The 22,898-nt window shown below is 34.4% G+C and overlaps 1 protein-coding gene across 2 annotated transcripts in view; it reads right to left on the bottom strand.

Moving 5' to 3' along the window:
- Window positions 1–22,898, bottom strand: part of CEP350 (centrosomal protein 350) — a gene marked incomplete at its 5' end in the record, with an annotated part of 126,533 nt that overhangs the window by 80,722 nt on the left and 22,913 nt on the right. The window contains 9 exons of one of the 2 annotated variants that reach the window (XM_079726989.1): window positions 40–180; window positions 645–755; window positions 4,350–4,513; window positions 4,980–5,200; window positions 7,816–8,002; window positions 14,690–14,859; window positions 16,261–16,411; window positions 17,890–18,950; window positions 22,329–22,450. In XM_079726989.1, the coding sequence (XP_079583115.1) occupies window positions 40–180; window positions 645–755; window positions 4,350–4,513; window positions 4,980–5,200; window positions 7,816–8,002; window positions 14,690–14,859; window positions 16,261–16,411; window positions 17,890–18,950; window positions 22,329–22,450 (2,328 nt within the window). The remainder of the gene's footprint in view (window positions 1–39; window positions 181–644; window positions 756–4,349; window positions 4,514–4,979; window positions 5,201–7,815; window positions 8,003–14,689; window positions 14,860–16,260; window positions 16,412–17,889; window positions 18,951–22,328; window positions 22,451–22,898) is intronic. The other variant, XM_079726990.1, reaches the window with a different exon arrangement.

Raw genomic sequence — 22,898 nt, forward strand, 5'->3', positions numbered from 1 at the left:
AAAAGAACTAAAAGGAAAAGGGTTCTCAGTGGCTCTCACCTCACAGATTTGGCGTGCTGCATCTGTGGTCAGGCGAGCAGTCTCTGTTTGCTGAGCAGCTATTTTACAAGTTGCTTCCTGCAGGACTTCAGTTACATCCCGTTGTGATTTAGCCACCTGCTGCAATGATTCCGCATGGACCTGTTAATAAAAGAGGGTGAAAAGAGAACTTACTTTATGTCTCAGTCTCATCCCACCCACATTAGTTTTAACTTGTAAATTTGTTTCATGGATCAAATGCCTTGAGGAAAAAAACAAAAACAAAAACCTTTGACTACTATCTTGATTTCATGTCTTAAAATTTAGAGTTTAAAATCTGGAATCTTAAAATCACTGCTGAAGTTTAAGTCTTAACTCCACTGTTCACAAGTTGATGTGTCTGTAGACAAGTAACTACTGTGTACCTCAGTTTCCATTTCTCTAAACTGGGGATAGGCCTTGACTACTTAATTTCACAGGGTTGCTACAAGAATCAAATGACATGAAATGAACTCATATGGTATAATGTACTAAAACATTATTATTTACATCTTTCCTTTTTACTCCTATATAACTAAAAGAATACTAAAGTGATTTCAAGGATAGAGATTTGCAAAAGAAGCTACCTGAGCTGCTTTGCTTCGGGTTTCTTCTAATTGTCTCTGACACTCCAGAGCCTCTTGTTCAGCCTTCAATTTCAAAAGGGCCAAGTCTCTTTCATGGCGTTGCTGCTGTGCCTTCAAAATAAAGAAATGATCAACTATTAATTCTAAGATACTAAACTATTTCAAAGCAGAAACTAAATTAAATAGAACGCTGTTTTCCTAACACAGATCTTTTGAAGCAACTAATCAGAGCCTAAAGGAAAGACAGGAAATAGCGTAGACATCAACCATTTATCATTTATCTAAATATTTAGTGACCACCTACTGTGTATCAAATAATATAGTAATATAAAAAATTTCCAAGACATGCAGGACTAAGAACTCATATCAAAAAGCTAGTTTAAAAGAAAAGCTATGGTACCTAACTCTTTGGAGGAGATTAAAACATCCTAAATATAAGAATAAAGATAATGCTTCACACCTCACAATTTTATGATTCCTTTATTTTGACTTTGAAGGAGCAGCTTCATAAAAATGTTGCCCTCCAAAACGTCTCCTTCTTAACAGGACTGTTTCTTTCAATTATTCCATACGATATTATCTATAAATTTATATGTTTTCATTTCTTCTGGAATAGTGCTAAATAATATAGGTTCTCTAAAGGTGGTAAGGCTGTATATAAAGTCATACAATGCCCTGTCCGTATTTGGAAACCCAGAGATATAATGTATCCTTAAAATGGTAGATAACGTCAGCGGTTTTTCAGATTTCAAGGAAAGGATGACAACTGCAATAGGGCCATTTCCTCAATCCAGTGATTTTTTTAACAAAGTTGGTATCAGCCCCTCTCCACTGTCCACCAGTGAGCATTTGGAAATGTCTGGAGAGCTTTTACTGTCACAATGAATGGACAGCACTACTGTTATTTATTGGGAGGAATGAAGGAAGGCTGAACAGTTCCATACAAAAGAACTATCTATAGGTATTTTAAGAGTAACAACTAGAAAATGAAATTGAAAAAAAAATCATTTATTATCAAAAGACATAAAATATTTAAGAATAATTTTTAAAATGTGTAAGACCACTACACTGAAAATTACACTGCTGAGAGAAATATTTAAAAACCTGAACAAACAGAAAAAAATACTATGTTCATGAATTAGAAGATGCAATATTGTTAAGATGTGAATTCTCCCCATACTGATCTATAGATTCAATGTCATTCAAATCAAAATGCCACCAGGCTTCTAAAATTTTTTGTAGAAACTGACAAACTGATTCTAAAAGTTATGCAGAAATGCAAAAACGTAGAATAGCCAAAACTATCTTGAGAAAGAACAAAGTTGGAGTAATTACAGCCTGATTTCAAGATTCACTATGGGGGAGTGGGGGAGGGATATATTGGGAGACTGGGATTGACATATTCACATTACTATATATAAAATAGAGGACCTGCTATAAGGACCTACTGTATAGCACAGGGGACTCGACTCAGTACTTTGTTATGGCCTAAATGGGAAAAAAAAACTAAAAAAGAGTGGATATATGTGTATGCATAACTAATTCACTTGGCTGTACACCTGAAACTAACACAATATTGTAAGTCAGCTATACTCCAATAAAAAAAAATTTTAATTGAAAAAAAGAGAAAAAAATAGTATGGTACTAATAAAGCTATAGTAAAATAGTATGGTACTAGAAAAACAGTACGGTACTACACAAATAAGTCAATGGAAAAGAACAGAGTGCAGAAACAGACCAACACGTAAATGATTACTTAAATGTTGATAAAGCTACCAAGGTAACTGAAGAAAATGGTGCTAGAACAACCAAACATCCATATGGGAGGAAAGAATTTAACTTTGACCCCTTCCTCACAACCTGTAATTAACTTGAAATGGTTCACACACTTAAATATAAAAGCCAAAACTATAAAGCTTTGGGGAAAAAATAAAAGAATATCTTTGTTAGAGTACCTTAATATCTTAGGGTAGGCAAAGTTTTCTTAGAATACAAAAAGCACTACCCATAAAAGAAAAAGATTAAAAACTAGATTTCATCAAAATTAAAATCTTCTGCTCTTCAAAAGACAGTTTAAAAAAATGAAAAGGCAAATCAAGGATGAAAAGCAATATTTGAGATATATCTGAAAAAGACTTGTTTCTAGAATATACAAAGAACTCCTACAACTCAATAAGTAAGACATCCCGATCATGAAGTACGCAAAAGATTTGAACATATTCACAAAAGAAGACATAAGTTTGATCAATAAATATACTAAAAGATCAATCTCATCAATCATAAAGGAAATGCAAATTAAAACCACAATGAGATACCACTTCACCCTCACTACAATACACAATGATAGCAAAGATATAATAAAACTAGAACTCTCATATATTGCTGTCAGAGTATAAGATGTTACAACTATTTTGGAAAACAGAATGGCAGTTTCTTATAAAGTTAAACATACACTTAACCCAAGCAATTACACTCCTAGGTATTTAGGCAAGAAAAATAAAAATATGTGTTGTATACAGAGCATTGCAAAAAAGTATTCAGAGCAGGAATACTTATGGTAGCCAAAAACTGGAAATAATACAAATGTACATCAACAGGAGAATGGATAAATGAATTGTGATATATTCATCAATGGAATGTTACTCAGCAAAAAAACTAAAAGCAACATCATGGATGCAATAACATGGATTAATCTTAAAAACGTTATGTTGCATAAAATAAGCTAAACAGGGGCTTCCCTGGTGGTGCAGTGGTTGAGAGTCCGCCTGCCGATGCACGGGACACGGGTTCGTGCCCCAGTCCGGGAGGATCCCACATGCCGCGGAGCGGCCCGTGAGCCATGGCTGCTGAGCCTGCGCGTCCGGAGCCTGTGCTCCGCAACGGGAGAGGCCACAACAGTGAGAGGCCCACGAACACACACACACACACACACACAAAAAAAAAGCTAAACACAACAGAGTACAAAGTATACTTCCATTTTATGAAGTTCTAGAACTGGCAAAAATAAACTATGGTGATATGAATCAGAATACTAATTGCCTCTAGGAGGGAAGATTAACTGAAAAGGGGCCTGGGTGAAACTTCTGGGTGACTGAAGTGTTCTATATTTTGATTAGGGTGGTTGTTACATGTTCAAAATTCATCAAATTATACACTTAAATTCTGTGTATTTTACTATATTTAAATACTACCTCAGTTTTAAAAAAAAAAAAAATATATATATATATACCAATAGCATTCCCACCGAGGAACACTGGATTTTTGTTAGCTAATGGAAAGTCCTATTATCCTGGCATTACCAAATACTTAGATCTCAGAAACTTTTCTTTTTAGTACAAATAACGTATTAAAAAACAAAACAAAGAAACAAAAACTCAACCATTTCTGACCTGTCACAAAAAAGAGAAAATATTGAAAATGTTTGATAAGCTGATTTTCACACTGTCACGAAAAATGTAGAGAACGTGGAAAATGAAGTATTTGAAAGAGAATGATTGTATTATTGTTCTGCTGCCAAATACTGCATGTTTAATTATCTTTTTAGCATATGATAGTTCTTCTCAGGGTTATTTATAGCTACTGTATGACAGACTGTTTTTTTCTACTTGGCAAGTTAAAGTTGTTTTTTTAACTCATTAAAACTATTTGAAATAGCAAAGAAAAGAGAAAAAAAATGCAGAAAACTAAAGAAAACTCCACAAATACCTTTATGATCTGAGCCAGAGACACACTCTCCTGCTGAGCAAGTGAAATGCCTCTAACTCTTTCTACATCTGATAGTTGGCGCACTGACTCCTCAATGGCACTCAAGTAACTGAGTTCTGCTGCCATACGATGCTGGAGGCCAGCAGGAGAAAAGCGCTTAGAACCTGGAAGGCATATAATTGTCAAATATCAAAGTTCACATGAAATTACATCTCAGATTTCTAAAATTCATTTCTCATTTTAAGGTCCAAAAACAAGTCTGCTTTCCTCTTTAGGAAAGAGAGTGACTTATTAGTACAATGTTTCTTAATAGTCACTTCTCTTATGTGTGTATGAGCACACATACATGCATGTGTACATAATACATATATACCTATGAACACTTAGGAGTACATATATGGGATACATTTTTCAACTGTCTTTTGAATAATGCTGGCAAAATGGGAAACGTCACCACTATTGAATCTCTCGCGCTTTTCAATATTTATTTTCGGGCACAATTTTTGTTTTCAAAAAGTAATTGCATTCACTTGAAACAACATTTCTCTATGGTTTAATTGAAAGAAAAGACATTTTCGGAAAAAAATTAATATCTTATTTTTTAAATTACAGCTGCATGGATCTACTTGCCTGGTGTTGAAGCCATCTCTGTCGTTGTTCTGCTGGCAGCCAGGTTCGTATCAGCAAAAGTTGCATTAGGCTTAAATCCTGTTATAGTTGGAGTCACTACTATTGAGGATTTAGATCTTTCTAATGAAGTTCCTGGAAGGTCAAACTGCAACAATTTCTGGGAACTTGGAGATAGGGGAGAAGTTGGAGTTTTCTGTGATCTTCCCTTGTCTGATGAGACACTAGAAGTTTTGTTTCATAAAGACATTAGAGAAAGGAAAACTACTTCAAGAACCATCTAAACAATTAATAAGAACAACATGCATAACTTTATTAACATTTGCTTTAGAAAGATGTGATTCAGGCATTTATTCATTTAACAGAGTCGCTATGCTGAGTGAATGACTATGAACACTCCTCTTATTGCTAGATTTACAGTGGGGAACAAGCTAGGGACAAACCCTGCCCAAAATAATATGGAAAAGGGGTCTCTTGATTAAATTGGCACTTAACTCTTTCCTCTACAATGTACATTTATCGTGAATCACTTATTGTAGTATCAGGCAAAATCCTCTAGAATACCTGGAGCTTATATAGTATCAGGCAAAATCCTCTAGAATACCTGTAATAAAATTACAACCATACAAAAAGGCAAGGTCAAGCCTATTTTATAAAAAAAATCTTAAAATATGTCTCTGAAAGAGAGTATCATTTTGTGTTAAAAATTTTTAAATGACAAAAATTACTCGTTATTCCTCTTAACCAAAAAGTCACAGCAAAAATTTTTCATACTAACCATCTCTAAATACTTTATATATGTCCATTTGTTTCTGTCCACTTTTTAATGCTATAGCTCTTTCCTGAACTTTCTAAGAAGTAACCTCTCATAGCAGTTTGATTAAAACAACTCAAGGACACAAGGCACATGTCTAGCCCCTCTTTGAGAAATTATGCTCATTAAAGGTATTGTTTCTCATAACAAGAAGCATGCTGCCTTGCACTAACCATTTATTTACTGACTAAATTACTCAAATACCCTATAAGGCATGTTAGCAGTTAGCATATTTCAACATCTAAAGCAAGCTTACTTTTAGCTTTAATAAAACTATGAAATGGTTTTCAAAGGTAAACATTTCTCTTATACCAGCATTTAAATATTTGAATAAAAGTAGTCTTGAGAGGCACTCACTTGTTTCCAGTGACCTTTAATTTTCTACTGACGGTTTAGAGAAATACATTTTTAACAGTCTGACAATTTCATTTATGGAACATAAAAAGAATTATCATTGGGCTTCCCTGGTGGCGCAGTGGTTGAGAGTCTGCCTGCCGATGCAGGGGACACGGGTTCTTGCCCCGGTCCGGGAAGATCCCACATGCCGTGGAGCGGCTGGGCCCGTGAGCCATGGCCGCTGAGCCTGCGCGTCCGGAGCCTGTGCTCCGCAACGGGAGAGGCCACAACAGTGAGAGGCCCGCGTACCACAAAAAAAAAAAAAAAAAAAAAAAAAAAAGAATTATCATTACTTCTGTCTCCTAATAGATCTCCATGAAAGAATTCCAACACAACATCAAAACAAACTACTCTGTCTGAATCTCACCTTATGGTTTTACAAGATGAATTTATATTTGTTCTGCAGAGACTTCCCCAGATTAGCGTTTCCAATGATGTTAGTTAAGTTTCCCAAAAAATAAAAAGGAAACAAAGGGAAAGAGTGTGGAGACAGACAATGTCTACAGCCATGTAAGTTAAGAAAAAAATAGGTTAAATAATTTTTAAAAAATCTGGATTCCTTTGCATCAAAACCTCAAATTGTTTTATCCACTGTGAATCTCCACAGGTGGAAAAGTGGGGGTCTAGACTATAGTATGGGGCATTTATCAACTTATTTGGCTATGGATTCTGTTTCAGAAATGTTTAACTTTGTAGATTTTGCCAATTAAATCATCAGAGTATCTCTCAAGGAAAGGTAAAGTTTTCTGAATTCCAAAATCATTGACAAAGAAATTAAAATTCAACTTTAAACATAGCAATGATGGTATTAATGATACAGCATTATCTGCAACATGAAAGCATTAAAAATGATTATCTGTGACACTGTACTAGAAAAAGCACATAGTTTTAAAATAAAAAAGAAATATTCATGTCTTCTCAGAGCTTAAATTTCCAGAAGGACAAAACCAGTGCAGCAGATAAAAAGTCACGGAGACAGAGTAGGAACTGTACCTAAAGCAATAGTTATGTGTAAGCAATAGGCCAAGTGCATAATATATTATGATATTAAAAAGAAGGAAAAAACCAGAGTGTACAAGTTCCATAATCAATGTAAGAGTGAGATTTCAAAATCTGCTTGAGTCATCTAATAAGTTGAGCAGAAGAGAAAAGTTCAGAGGTACAAATAAACAATGATACCAAAAGAACACTAAGCGGTTATGTTTAAAGAGTGGAAGAATACAGTTGAGAAGAAAACTGTATAAACGAAGGAAATAAGACAGTCTTTGGTAGCCTAGTGATAACACTTCAAATGAAGTTAAGCTCTTAATGTTGATCTCTGGGGTAACTGTGAGCTCCCAGAGTACCCTAAGGAGAGTAGTTGCTTGGTCAAAGGATTGAGTCAAGAAAACAACTGTCGCAATGGCATTTAGAATACAAAGGTAGGTTGTGCTAGAGGCAGAGAATTCCTGTGGGAGTGGTTGTAATTGTTTAGGTGAGAGATGACTATATTCTAAAATATAGATAAAGACTAGAGCTATGAACAAAACCACAAAAAAACATAAATTTATTAAGTGAATTCTCTGAACATAAATGATATTGTAACTTTAATTAAATATGAATTACAGTAAAAAATATGCATTACTTTACCTCAAAGAATGCCCAGAAAGATCCTCCAAAGTGCTATCAGTGTCAGGAGTCTGCTCATAATCTTTAACAGAAAGTTTGCTACTGGTCCCAGATTTCTTTCCTTGATGAGAGCCACGTTCTGAACTAGAGTGTACTTTTTCTTCATCAAGAAGTGAGTTCTGAATATTTCCAGTGAGTGAATCTAGCCCTGTAAAGTAAATTTCTTATAAAATTGATTCCCAATATTAGAAGCTACTGAGAGATAATTGATACCTAGATTTCAATAAAATAACAAAAAGTACAAACCAGAATACCTTAAAATGGACTTTAAAAAATTTGTTTTTCATATGTAAGATAAAGCAGTTCTTCATTCTTTGCTTCCATTTAAGGAAAGTGAAATTTCTTCCATTAATATCTCCCACTTGCTATTAAAAAATAAATTGTTCTTAGATCAAATGTTTAAAAACAAAGACAAAAACATTAAACAAGAATGAAGTACTACTCTATCCCTATAAAAAAGTAACCAAAAGGAAATTTTTTAAGGATAAAACCCAGAGGTAAGCGAAAAATGGTATCAACTGCCAACTGAACTACATAATCCTTTCAAAAAACTCTATGGCAAGAACTAAGTAGCCAGATTCATAAAACTGTTCATATTCTCTGACTAAGAATAATCTTACTTACAGGGGTATCTTAAGGAGATTATTGAAACAAACGAAACACAGATTGTGCATGACATTCAATGCATAACTTTAAAATTAAAAAAATTTCAGGACTTCCCTGGTGGCGCAGTGGTTAAGAATCCGCCTGCCAATGCAGGGGACATGGGTTCGAGCCCTGGTCTGGGAAGATCCCACATGCCATGGAGCAACTAAGCCCATGCGCCACAACTACTGAGCCTGCGCTCTAGAGCCCTCGAGCCACAACTACTGAGCCCACGTGCCTAGAGCCCATGTTCTGCAACAAAGACAAGCCACCGCAATGAGAAGCCCGAGCACTGCAACGAAGAGTAGCCCCCGCTCACCGCAACTAGAGAAAGCCCGTGCGCAGCAATGAAGAACCGACACAGCCAAAAATAAGTTAATTAAAAAAAAAGTTCAACCTACATTTCCAACAATAGAATTGTCTATATTACATAGATAATGGTAACTTGAATATTTAAATAGCACTCTGTAATTTAAAATGCACTGCATATATATTACCTTATTGCTCTTAAACACCTTATGAAGTGGGTACCATATAATTAATTTGCTGATGAGGTAACTAGAGATCTATGAGGCTAAATAACTTAAGGATACACAGTCGATAGCAGAAATGGGACATAAACCCAGGCCTCATGACTCTAAGTCTAAGGCATTGTTCACCTTGATGATATGTTTCAACAGCAGCACGGAAAAATATTTGCTAGGTTAAAAAAAAAAGCAGAAAAAAGAATCATGTGCACATTATAATGACAGTTGAAATATTTTTTAATGTAGATATATGGTTAAAGATCAAAAGAAAATGGAAAAGTAAAGAAAAAAACAATTATGCTGCACACCCATGTTCATAGCAGCATTAATCACAATAGCCAAAAGACAGAAGTAACTCAAGTGTCCTTCAACATTGACTGCAATAACAAAACATGGTATATACAGACATACAATGAAACATTAGTCAGCCTTAAAAAGGAAGGACATTTTGACACATGCTACAACATGGATGAACTTTGACAACATTATGCTAAGTAAAATAAGCCATCCAGTCACAAAAGAACGAATATTGTATGATTATACACCCATATGAGGTCCTAGAGTAGGCAAATTCATAGAGATGCACAAAGTAGAACAGCTGTTACCAGGGGCTAAAGGGAGGAGAAAATGAGAGTTATTATTTAGTGGGTATAGAGTTTCAGTCTGGGATAACGAAACAGTTGTGGAGATGGATAAAATGGTGATAGTTGCACAAAAGCGTGAATGAACTTAATGCCACTGAACTGGACACTTAACAATGGTTAAATTTCCTAGTCAAATTCATAGAGGCAGAAAGCAGAACGGTGGCTGCCAGGGGCTGGAGAAGGAGGAATAGGGAGTCACTGTTTAATAGGTACAGAGTTTCAGTACAGGATGATGAAGACGTTCTGGAGACCTATGGTAGTGAAACTTCGTTGCAAACAGTGTGAATAAATTTAACGCCACTGAATGGTACGCTTAAAAATGGTTAAAATAGCAAATTTTATGTTAGCTATTTTTACCAATAAACAATAGGTAAATTTAAAAATTATGCTATATTATGCTGTAGTGATAGTAATGAGGTAACAATTTTTCATTAAAATTTGGTTTAAAAAAGGAAAAATGAGAACAGTCTTACCGTATGAGAAATATCAAACCCAACTATCAATCAAAGAAATGCAAATCACTTCAATGAGATGCCATTTTTCATTATTAGATTAGCAAATATTTTTAAAGTAATGAAACCTTGAGGGTCATTCAGTACACACAGGAAATAATACTCGTACACCATTTTCATGGGAGTGCAAACTCATATATCCTTTCTTGAGGACAACTCAAAAAATATATAAAAATCATTTTCCAGCCAAGCCCTTGACTCAGAAATTCCACCTGACTCATAGTAATTCATCCTAGGAAGCTATGTAAAGATATATACAATGAATCAAATATGCTGACTGCATTATCATAATGGGGAGAAAAACACACAAATAATCTAGACGATTATTAATCAATGAGAAAGGATTCTATAATCTAAAATCTATTCATGATCCCTAGGCTAGAAGTAAGCTATTAATACTGTTTATCTCTAAATTTTCCATAATACAGACGTACTCTTATAATAAAAATACTTCATTCATTTAATATATTTTTTCAAAAATACACAATTGAAAAATTGTTCTTGATTTCAAAAAACTAGAAATTGTAGACAATACAATGGTCTAAGCAAGAAAGATCTAAACTCCAAACAAGGGACCTATATACAAAGAAAACGTTTGCCCACAGTTTAAAAGACTGCCAAAGGAAAGTATATTTATATGTTTTAAAGTTAAATTAAGATAAATAATTTTTTCTTATGATTACCACTTTAATCTACCAACTATTTTCAACTACATTGGGAAGGAGCTGAGTGAGCATGCAGACAATCTTTTTCACCACCAGATGGAGCATATACAACAAAATTTATACATCTTAGAACTTTGGGATAAAGTACTAAGTTTAAGTTGATGCTGTGGAAAGTAAAATATATGTTTTTTTTTTTTAAGGCATTGTGAGAGGGATCAGGGAAAGTGAAAGCCAAAGACAGTACCTGTATTTCACCTAACCAAGTTTTAGATTATAATTTTTAAAACCTATACTGAATCATATTGTCTATATACTCATATATTTAATATATCATGGTATCTTAACTTGTACAATATATTGCAGTAGAAGGTACACTTGATTTAGGAGTTAGAAGCCAGAATCTAGGCTTCGCCAGTAACTAGTTAGTAACCTTAGGTGAGTCACTAACATAACAAAGATCGGCATTTTTGAGCAAGATCAGCATTTCCCAAAATGTATTCTGCTCAATTCTAATGTAATATGCTGATTGAAGAACAGATTCTGTGGTCAAATAAATTTGAAAAATACTTCATACTATAGCCTCATCCTCATCCTAAAATAAATAATCCATATTAGCACATTAAAAGTGTTGATGAACACCAAAAGCACAAGCACCAAAAGCAAAAATAAATATGTGAGACTATATCAAACTAAAAAACTTCCACATTTTGTCTTCATCAACAAAATAAAGACAACCTATGGTAAAATACTTACAAATCATATACCTGATAAGGGCTTAATATCCAAAATACATAAAGAATTCACACAACTCAATAGCAAACAATCCAGTTAAAACATGGGCAAAGGAACTGAATAGACAGTTTTCTAAAGGGAAAACAGTATGGAGGTTCTTCAAAAAACTAAAGTAGAACTACCATATGATCCAGCAATTCCACTTCTGGGATTTTATCCAAAGAATATGAAAACACTAATTTGAAAATATATATGCACTCTGATGTTCACTGCAGCATTATTCACAACAGCCAAAATATGGAAACAACCATCCATCAATGGATGAAGGGATAAAGGGGTGGTACATATACAATGGAATATTATTCGACCATGAGAAAGAAGGACATCCTGCCATTTGTGACAACATGGATGGACCTTGAGGGCACTGTGCTAAGTGAAATAAGTCAGACAGAGGAAGACAAATACTGTATAATATCACTTATATGTGGAATCTAAAAAATCCAAACTCGTAAAAGGACAGAGTAGAAAAGTAGTTGTCAGGGGTAGAGGAAATAGGGAGATATTGGTAAAAGGTTACCAACTTTCAGCTGTAAGATAAATAAGGTCCAAGGATCTAATGTATAACATGGTTACTGTAGTTGATAACACCGTATCGTATAACTGAAATTTGCTAAGACAGTAGAACTTAAATGTTCTCACCAATATATATATATAGTGATGGATGTGTTAGTTAACGGACTAGATGGAAGGAATTCTTTCACAATATATATGTATATCAAATCATCACGATGTACACTTTAATTACCTTACAATTTTATTTATCAATTATCCCTTAATACAGCTGAAAAAAATTAAAAGAAAAAAAATAAAAGTGTTGATAAATCCTGCAAGAAAGAAGCCTGTTTCACTCTAAAAGCTTTTCCCAAGTTTATGGAACCATGGAGCTCTTTTATCCTCAGAATACTTATGAAACAGCCTATTGCACTGAATCAGTATTTCACAAGAAAAGACAGGCTTTGGGAAGTGTTGATAAAATGATGTCTAATGTTCCTGCCAAAGACTTTCAGAACACTTCCAATCTGCAAGAGAATTATACTAGATTAATGATTAAAAAAGAATCTATTCCTAGCACTCTCACATTGGAAGTATAAAGTGGCACTAGCTTTCTGAAGAGCTATTTGGCAAAATGTATCCAGATTTTAAGCACGGCATACTCAGTGTCCCATTATCTCCCTTCTAGGATTTTCTCTTAAAGGAAAGAACCAGATCAAATGCATAAAGATGCATTTGTAAGGCTATTCAATGCAGCAGTGTTTATAATAGGGGAAAAAAAAAAGAACCTAAATGTCTAGCAATGGGGAATTGGCTAAATAAATTACAATATATTCAAATAACAGAACACTAGGTACTCACTACAAAGGGTTATCCATATTTACTAACACAGAAAGGTATCTGTAACCCATTAACAGAAAAAAAAATCACATAAAATGTGATCTTGTACATGTAACGTTTTCTATTTACATACGCCTACTGATTGTCTGTAAGGATTCTTACTAAAAATGTTAATATTTCACATCCATTAGAATGTCTGTTCTTCAAAAAAAAAAAAAAAAAACCCAGAAAACAACAAGGGTTATTTTAGTATGTATGTGGAGCAACTGGAACCCTTGTGCACTACTGGTGAGAATGTAAAAGGTTGTAGCTGCTATGGAAAACTGTATGGCAGCTCCTCAAAAAAATAAATATAGACATGCCTTTTGATCCAGCAAGTCTACAACTGGGTATACACACAAAAGAACTGAAAGTAGGGATTCAAACAGTATTTGTACATCAGTGTTCACGTCCACATTATTCCCAATAGCCGAAAGGTTGAAACAACCAAGATATCCATCAACAGATGAAAGAATACACAAAACGTGGTAAATACATATAATGGGATATTATTCAGCCTTAAAAAGGAAGGATATTCTGACACATGCTACAACACGGATGAAATTTGAAGATGTTATGTGAAATGAAATAAGCCAGACACACAAAGACGAATATTGCATGATGCCACTTATATGAAGTACCTAGAGTAGTCAATTTCATAGAGACAGAAAGTAGAACAGTGGTTAACAGGGGCTCAGGGAAGGCAGGAAAGGGAAATTACTGTTTAATGGGTTCAGAGTTTCAGCATGGGATGATGAAAAAGTTCTGGAATTAGGTAATGACGATGGTTGTACAACACTGTGAATGTGCTTAACAGCACTGTATTGTACACTTGAAAATGGTTAAAATGATGAAGTTTACATTATGTATATTTTACCACAATAAACTAAAATAAAATCTAAAAAAAGGTTAACATTGGTTATCTCTAGGTAGAGGGAATACAGGTGATTTTTAATTTTTAAATATTTTCTATATTTACAGATTTCTCCTTCCCCTTTTTTTTTTTTTTTTTAACTCAATGAGCAATTTTTTACTATCAGAAAAAAGAATTTTGGAGGCAAAATCATTCCCTAGGGACCATCCGGTGAGCTTAAGAAGCCTTTGCCTAATTACTGTTATCTTCTCACCTCTAGGCTTACAGAGCAAATGAGATGTACACATTATACATGTAAGCTTCGAAATTACCATATAAAGCATCTATTATCATCTTCATTTTATAGATAAGGAAACTTGAGTATTATATTTATTTAATAACACTCAGAAATGTACATGATATAAAGTTTTTTAAAAAGCACTTGCAAGACAATATGATTTCACTTGTTTTTTAAATAAAAATGTATGTGGGAGTATGCCTGATTTTATGTATATACTGGAAAAATAGGCACCAAAAACATTAATAGTAGTTACCTCTGAGCAGAAGAATCAATAGGGATTTATGTTTCTTGCATGATTATTTATCTACAATCCTTAATTTTTTATCATTGTTAATGTATTCCTTTTGTACTAAGTGTAAGATTTATAATGTCATATATCAAAAGGTATTTGTAATGATAAATATGAAAGCCAATTATATTATCATAAAGAAATTCATCTAACTTATGAAATGAAATCAGAACTTTAGATCACTATCACAAAGTCACTGGTAAGAGAAAAAAATTACCATGTAAAATTCCACTTACATTCTATCTTTTCCTTTTTTCCTTTCTTTCCTTTAGAAGAAGATGAATGAGACGACGCAGCAGACTGGGCCCCTGATGAGTGCTGGGAGGCAACATCCACAGAGGAAAGATCATAGGCTGACTTTCTGCTAGAATGATCCTCCTGAATGCCTAAACTGTTACTACCAGTACTGTCAAAGAATAAGTAATAGTGGTTAAAGCAAGAAATAAAAAGTTTCAAATCACAGCTCAAACTATAAATATTTTAAAATCTATTTAGTCACAAGGAGAATATAACTATAATCAAACATGCTTTCCACTTTTCTTGGTTTCTTACTACCAGAAACCTGGATTATTCCCTATGGCTCAATTTATTACTGAGAAAAGTCTCAGGCAGTTTTTTACTGAAGTGAAACCAATAAAAATGGGTAATTCAGACACATAAAAGAAAAAAAATATAATGTTGGATACTGAAAAATGTGGCCTCAATTTCTATTCAAATTTATAATTTATTAACTTCCTTCTGATAATCTTATAGGGAACAATAATTTAATATGCTCTACTTCAAGTGAGAAATAAAATGCAATAAATCATATTGACTGGTGATATTAAATGTCAACACAATTAAATCCTTGCAAGTCTTGATTTAAAAATTAGTCTTTTCTTTAAAGTTCAAAATTTAAAATTATATTTCTCCTGCTATAATCTTAATAATACTTATTTTCATTAATCCAGCTAGATATAACTAATTTTTAAAAGATCATCCAATAATTTTATGTGCATTACAACTTGTAATTTGTGAAGAAAGTTATACTGCATGTGAGTAATTATAGATTATTTTATATGGTAACAAAATTTAGGGAGGAAATTCTCTGGCAAAATCTGATTCACTTACTATATGATGCTGTACAAGTAACAACCTTAGTGCTTCAGTTTCCTCTCTCAAGTAGGAATAATAACAAAAATACTTATATCAGGCTATTGTAAGAATGAGTTAATACAGGTAAAGCCCACTCAGTCCTCTCAGTGCCTTGTACATTAAGTGCTCAATAAATATTAATGTTATAATATTGTTATTTTTCAAAGATTTGCAAAATTTTAGATGTTATCCCAATTATAAAAAAATTTACTGATTACTTAGGATCATGAAGTCAAGGGTCTATCTAGTCATCTTCAATTCTATCACAGAAAACCATTTCTTAATCATCTCACATTAATATACCATGGGATAGTTTTCCCAATACTAACCTCTACTGGGGATTCACAGATTGATTTAACAACCTGTATTTTGCTTATTATGTGCCAGGCCCTGTTCTACATACTTTGTATTTCACTGAATATTCATAACACTTTAACAGAGAAGAAAACTGAGGCACAGGGAAATTAAGCAATATGCCCAAAGACAAAGAACTAATAATTAGGAGAGCCAGTATTTAAACCCACACAGTCTGGATCCAGAGCCCACTCTCTTAATAACCACTATGCTATCTTTAAACAAGGAAAATTTGACAAATATTCAGACCATAGTTCTCATTTGTACATTTTTCTCACTCTTCAGATTTTGCTCCATATTGTCAACATATTCTTCTTACTTGGGTTCAAGAGCTGACTTTTTTTCTGTCAAAGTCCCACTCCCTGCAGAGGAGACAAAATCATCTTCATATGAAATGCTGCTTAGAGGGGTTGTGATGGCATTCAAAGGCCGTGATGCTGATGTTCCTCTTTCCAACCTGTCTTCAAATCCTGTCAAAAGTAATAATTGAAATGTGTTTTAAAACAAAAATTTAAAAAACTATAAGCAACGCATTCCATAACCTGGAGATTAACAACACGGATTTAGGGACATTTTAGTTTGCTTTCATTAGGGCTTTCATTAGGGCTTTTTCATTCTTTCATTAGGGCTTTCATTAGGGCTTCTTTTCAAGTTATCTTTAGACCTAACAATACATTTTTAACTTTTTATTAGGGAAATTTTCAAACATACATGACAGTAGGGAGAATCATATAATGAAACCAGTGCATCCATCACCCACCTTTAACAATTATCAATACATGACTGATCTAGTTTCAATTAAACTTCCTATTCCCTCCATCTGTAACTCTCCCCAAATATTACTTTGAAACAAATCCCAAATAACAGATCATTTCAACTCTAAACATTTCAGTATAATATCTTAATGAAAATCTAACAGAAGGATTTAAGAAAAAATCCAACTTTCTTGCGAAAAAAAATGGAGGGTGTTGATTTAAAAGCACTTTGCTATAACCAAAAGAACTTTAATATCCACAGAACTTTAAAATTATCACCTATAGAAATAAGTGTTAAACAAAAGAGATCAATAGCACATATAGGTCTGCACAAGATCATACCGAAGTGGCTAAATATAAATTCTAGGAAAATGCAATGGGATACCCAATTAAGCATAAGCTGAACAGACGAAATCAATTCATTTGTCAGATAAGTTGCTCACTATGTAGAATGGAAATGAAAAACCACAGTATCCACGGCTGACTTAGGGCTCAGCCTCACTCTCTAACCTGGGAATTCTAAGGTTATACTAGCATAAGATGTGTAGAATCCACCTACAGAAGAAGAACAGAGAAAGGGACTTGAAGGAATTGAGGCCACCACAGAAAAGGAAAAGTTGTGTTGCAGGATTTCAGGGATAAGAAGGGAACTTTAAAAGTTATTGTTTCAGGACCCAAATATATAGCTACACTACTCTCAAAGTCTGTTTTTAAAAATTAGTTTTGACAAACAGTAATAGATCTGTTTCCACATTAGAAATGTTACTGCAGTTGCCCCTCTCAATTCTTGACCACTATATTCCCAGTGATTCACACACAAATCACTGTTTTAAGAAATATACTTATTTTCTATCTAAATATATAACTCTGGTCACAGTAAACCTAGTATACACTTGATACATACCAATCCTGAACATCACCTATGAATTTCTTTAAATTAGACCAAAATTTCTATAACCACCAACCATTGTTTTATGACAATAACAGCTAAAAACTAAAATTTTAAAGATTAAATTAGAATACTCTAGTTGAAGCTTGCGGATAACTCAGATTAATTTGGACAATAATAAATCTCTACAATCCTTGTAATGAATGATGAAAATTTATAGTTAAGTATTATCTTGTACAGAATTATGAAATAATTTATCTTAAGATAACATACAAATATTACAAGGGTTACTTATTTTTCTCACCTTTTCCATATAATTTATATGATTTTGTAAAAATATTAATGACACTATGTGGACTTCCCTTTGCCAATTCTTCCCATGGTCCTTTGCTTTGTGTACCACCTATGGGCCCAAAGAGTGGCAAAAATTTTTCAGCTTCCTTCTGAAACTCTTTGATGGGTTCATAAGCATTTCTTTCTCCAGCACAAAATTCCTTTTCTTTTAAGATTTCTGCTAACTTCAAAGGGGACCGTCCATCTTGACCTCCCTCTTCTTCAGAGAGACTACCCTCACTAAGAAGAGGCCCTTCACTCACTGAATCTGTGCTGGAACCAAGAGACATTTTGGCTTTGTCTTGAGAACAAGCTTGCATATCAGAGCTAGAACAGTCAGTCTGCCTCTTACACAATTGTGCCAGCAGCCCTTCTGGTTTGGGACCAGGGGATCTCATTCTGAAGCTTGATATGGCACTATGAGGTCTTATCATCTCAGGAAGCTTTTTAAATTCACTAAGGTTGCCTACACCAGGAAGATCATCATCAAAAGTTGCATGAGACACACAGGTTCCCAGCATCTTTTGAATTCGAGCAGAGAAAACATCTTCTGCATCTTCTTTCACAGGTGGACTTATAGCCTTGGTCCAATGTCCATCTTCTTGGGGTGTTCGCTGCACATCATACTCAGTGTTCCATACTGACCCATAGTTAATGTTAGCCCCAGCTAATTTCTTAGCTTCACTTTCAATCCTGCTGGACAAAGAAGCAGCTGTTGCTTTCAAGGCTTCAATACGATCCAGTTTACTCTTATATTGGCTAGCACTAGGTTTTAACAAGGCATCTGGATGAGCAGCTGGTGAGGTCAGATATGGTTGAGGTGTAAAAGTTAATGGCCCTGAAGCCATATTATGATTCTTCCTAGTTGGTAAAATGGATTCAAAATCCTTATGCAAAATTCCTACATGCTCTAGACTCAAGAGATGGGAAAGTAAATTTCCAGCTGTTCCAACAAGAGGCTGTGGTTGAGAATGGTGGACTCGTGGACTCAGTCTGTCAGGCTGCATCCATGTAGGATCCATCAAATCCCTTCTGGAAATGAAAGTTACAATATGTTAGTTAACACAGGACCTCATAACTAAGCCCTTTTTTTTAAGTGTTGTTTTTTCTGATTATAAGAGTAATGCATAGCCACTGCAAAAAAAAAAAAAAGATGTCCATTGCAGCTCTATTCACAATAGCCCGGAGCTGGAAACAACCTAAATGTCCATCATCGGATGAATGGATAAAGAAGATGTGGCACATATATACAATGGAATATTACTCAGCCATAAAAAGAAACGAAACTGAGCTATTTGTAATGAGGTGGATAGACCTAGAGTCTGTCATACAGAGTGAAGTAAGTCAGAAAGAGAAAGACAAATACCGTATGCTAACACATATATATGGAATTAAAAAAAAAATGTCATGAAGAACCTAGGGGTAAAACGGGAATAAAGACACGGACCTAGTTGAGAATGGACTTGAGGATATGGGGAGGGGGAAGTGTAAGCTGTGACAAAGCGAAAGCGAGGCATGGACATGTATACACTACCAAACGTGAGGTAGATAGATAGTGGGAAGCAGCCACAGAGCACGGGGAGATCAGCTCGGTGCTTTGTGACCGCCTGGAGGGGTGGGATGGGGAGGGTGGGAGGGAGGGAGATGCATGAGGGAAGGGATGTGGGAACGGATGTATATGTATGACTGATTCACCTTGTTATAAAGCAGAAACTAATAAAAAAAAATTAAAAAAAAAAACCACACACACACACACACAAAAAAAGACAGACAGACAAAGGATAAAAAAGATAAAGATCACTCATAGCTAACCAATGAGAAAGAGGCACTATCACTATTTCATTATATCTTTCTAGGACTTCCCTGGTGGCACAGTGGTTAAGAATCCGCCTGCTAATGCAGGGAACATGGGTTTGAGCCCTGGTCCAGGACGATTCCACATGCTGAAGAGCAACTAAGCCCGTGTGCCACAACTACTGAGCCTGCGTGCCACAACTACTGAAGCCCACGTGCCTAGAGCCCGTGCTCTGCAACGAGAAGCCACCGCAATGAGAAGCCCGTGCACTGCAATGAAGAGCAGCCCCTGCTCGACCCAACTAGAGAAAAGCCTGCACACAGCAATGAAGACCCAATGCAGCCATAAGTAAATAAATAAATAAATATTTTAAAAAAGAATTATATCTTTCTAAACGTTTTTCTACGTGTATGTTTCATGTTATTTTCATGAAAATGAAATCTTATCATACATACTGTTTTGTAAACAGCTTTCTTCAACTAAGACACATTTTTTAAACTATTGAGGAGAAGGCATTATAACCCTTAAAACTCTGTGGACAAAATTTTTTACAATATTGGCTCTACCTTTCTCTTTAAAAATAATGTTACATAAAAGAGAAATGCTTAAGATTGTAGGCATGATATTACTCTAATCAACACATATTTAATAAACACCAAACAGTTATGTTTAACATTGTACATACTAAAGAAATGAGATTATTACAATCTAGTTCTAAGAAAAATTGATAGGGCGTCCTTAAAGGCTAGAAACAGAATAAAGATGCCCTAGATGACATTATATAATTCACTTATATTTCCAGATTATAGACAACCTCCCTGTATATTAAGGAATACTATACAAAGGTTAAAGACTGGTGTTAACTATTAAGAAGATCCTTAGAAAAAAATAACATGAGGTGTTGTCCTTGGTCTTGTCCATTATTTTTGGATGATGACATGAAGACATGCTTATCAAATTTGTAGATGACAGAAAGTTAGGAGGCATGCCTAACCCAAATTATCGAATTATGATTCAAAGTTATTTAGACAGGCTGCAACCTTAGACCAAACTAGTATGAATAAATATGAAGTCCTACCAATTAAGTTAAAAAAAAATCATCTGGAGGAGGGTAACCAGGGTGATAAGGGAAATGAAAGGCATGTAGTACAAGGTTTGGTTGAAGGTTATGTGGTAGCAGTCTTGTATATTGAATGACTGCTATGAAAGCAGAATAAAGGAAGACTAGTGAATAGATTCTATATCACAGAATATAGACTATCACAAACGCAAGGTATGAGGTTATTAGTGCCCAAATTAAACTGGTAGAAACAAATACAAAGGAAGTTATAAATAAAGAGGTACTGCTGAGTAAAAGCCCAAGATCTTTAAATTCAAGTATTTAGAATGACAATTTTGTGGCAGGCTCTGTGTTGATGGTAGAGGAATAGCAGTACACAAAAATGGAAAGATTTAATCCAGTTATGACCTAATCCTTACTCTTCAGTTTCAGAAGATCTAGCAGGGATGAGAGACTAATAAACAGCTAAACACGATGTCATTAAGTACTAATATAAAGATATATAAAGTTGAATAGGGTATAGATAGGGAACAATGAACTCTGATAGCCAAGGAAATTGATTTTTGAGCTAGATCTTCAAGGTCTTCAAGGTCAGATAGGTAATTTGGAGTTTTCCAGGTAGCTAATGCAGAATGATGGAACATGAAGGGCAAGGAAAAGAAATGCTGTGCTTTTAAGCATAAACTAACTGAGAGAACTCAAAGAACTACAAGGATTACATAAAATGATATAGGCAAAGTACTTAGATCAGAGCCTGAAACGTAACAAACAATAAATGTTAGCTATTTTTATCAATATTATTATTCTCTTGGGAGGTGAAGGGGGCGAGAGGATCATATGTATTAACCCAAAACTGGTTAAGTGACTTGATTTTTATTCCCAAAACGGTTATTTCAAAGTATAACTTATAACCATGTAATCTGAAAATCATCTTAACTTTCATGGACAAATAGGCTTTTTTTGTTATTTTTTTCTTTTTACTTTACTGCACACTTTACAGCAAAAAAATTTTTTTTTCTTAATTTAAGGTAAAATAGCCCTCATTCACCAATCTGAATTCAAATCAAATCCCTTTTTAGTCCTTGTCCGTGTGTTCATATGCATATCCAAATATAGTTTTTGAGAGGTAAGATATGTTGATACAAGAGTCATATGAAGAAATTTTGAATAGTTACGGATACAGAAATGCCTTTTGAAAAATATTCAACACAAATACTTAAAAATATTAATTTCACTGTGATTCATTTATCTGACAAACATTTATCTGTGTTTACGTCAGAGAAGGCAAGAGTGCTTCCAACTGCAGGTGATCCCCAGGAGGAACTGATATTTACACCAGATATTAAAGAACAGGCAAGAGTTGAACAACAGAATAGAGCATGCAGTAAGTATAGATGTATACCATGCTTAAGTATCCATCAGAAGATATTAACCAATTTCTAAATAAACCTCTTCTTCACAAGAAGGCCAATCAATAAAATTCACTGAGCATAGACCACTATACTAATATCGTGGAAAGAAGAACCTTAATCATCTTTCATTCTCCCCTTTTTACCTTGCAAGAGGCTGTGGAGGTTCTGACAGAGACATGTCACTACTGGAAGATGCACTTGGGGGACGTTCCTGCACTTTGTTCTCTTTGTCAGATTCTCCAGATGGCTGATACCCTGGTCTGGTCTAAGAAAAAAGGACATCAAAGTTATCTGACTCCCATCATAAAGATATATTCAAGGAGCACATAAGATAAATATTAAGTTGCTTCAACTTTACAAAGATCACAAAATGCAGGAGCTTTTTTCTCTCAAATAAAACCAATTCAAATTTAGTTTGTCTTAAAAGCAGCCATTACAGTTAACAGCAAAATTACACTTGAAATCCAACAAAGGCACCTAACACTGCATAATTCGGAGGAAATAATACTCTTTCTAAACCTCAGTTTTTTCACCTAATAAGTGGAAATACTAGTAGTACCTACCCTTCTCAGGGTTGTGAGAATTTACTGAAACTTAAGCCTGTAAAACATTTAAAACAGTATATGGTATACGGTACAAACTCAAATGTTATTCTTATCCTTAAAAACAACAGCAATAGTCATAAAATCAGCACACTAAAGTAGGATATTCTC

Source organism: Hyperoodon ampullatus (assembly GCF_949752795.1).
Source record: "Hyperoodon ampullatus genome assembly, chromosome: 2".
NCBI lineage: Eukaryota > Metazoa > Chordata > Mammalia > Artiodactyla > Ziphiidae > Hyperoodon > Hyperoodon ampullatus.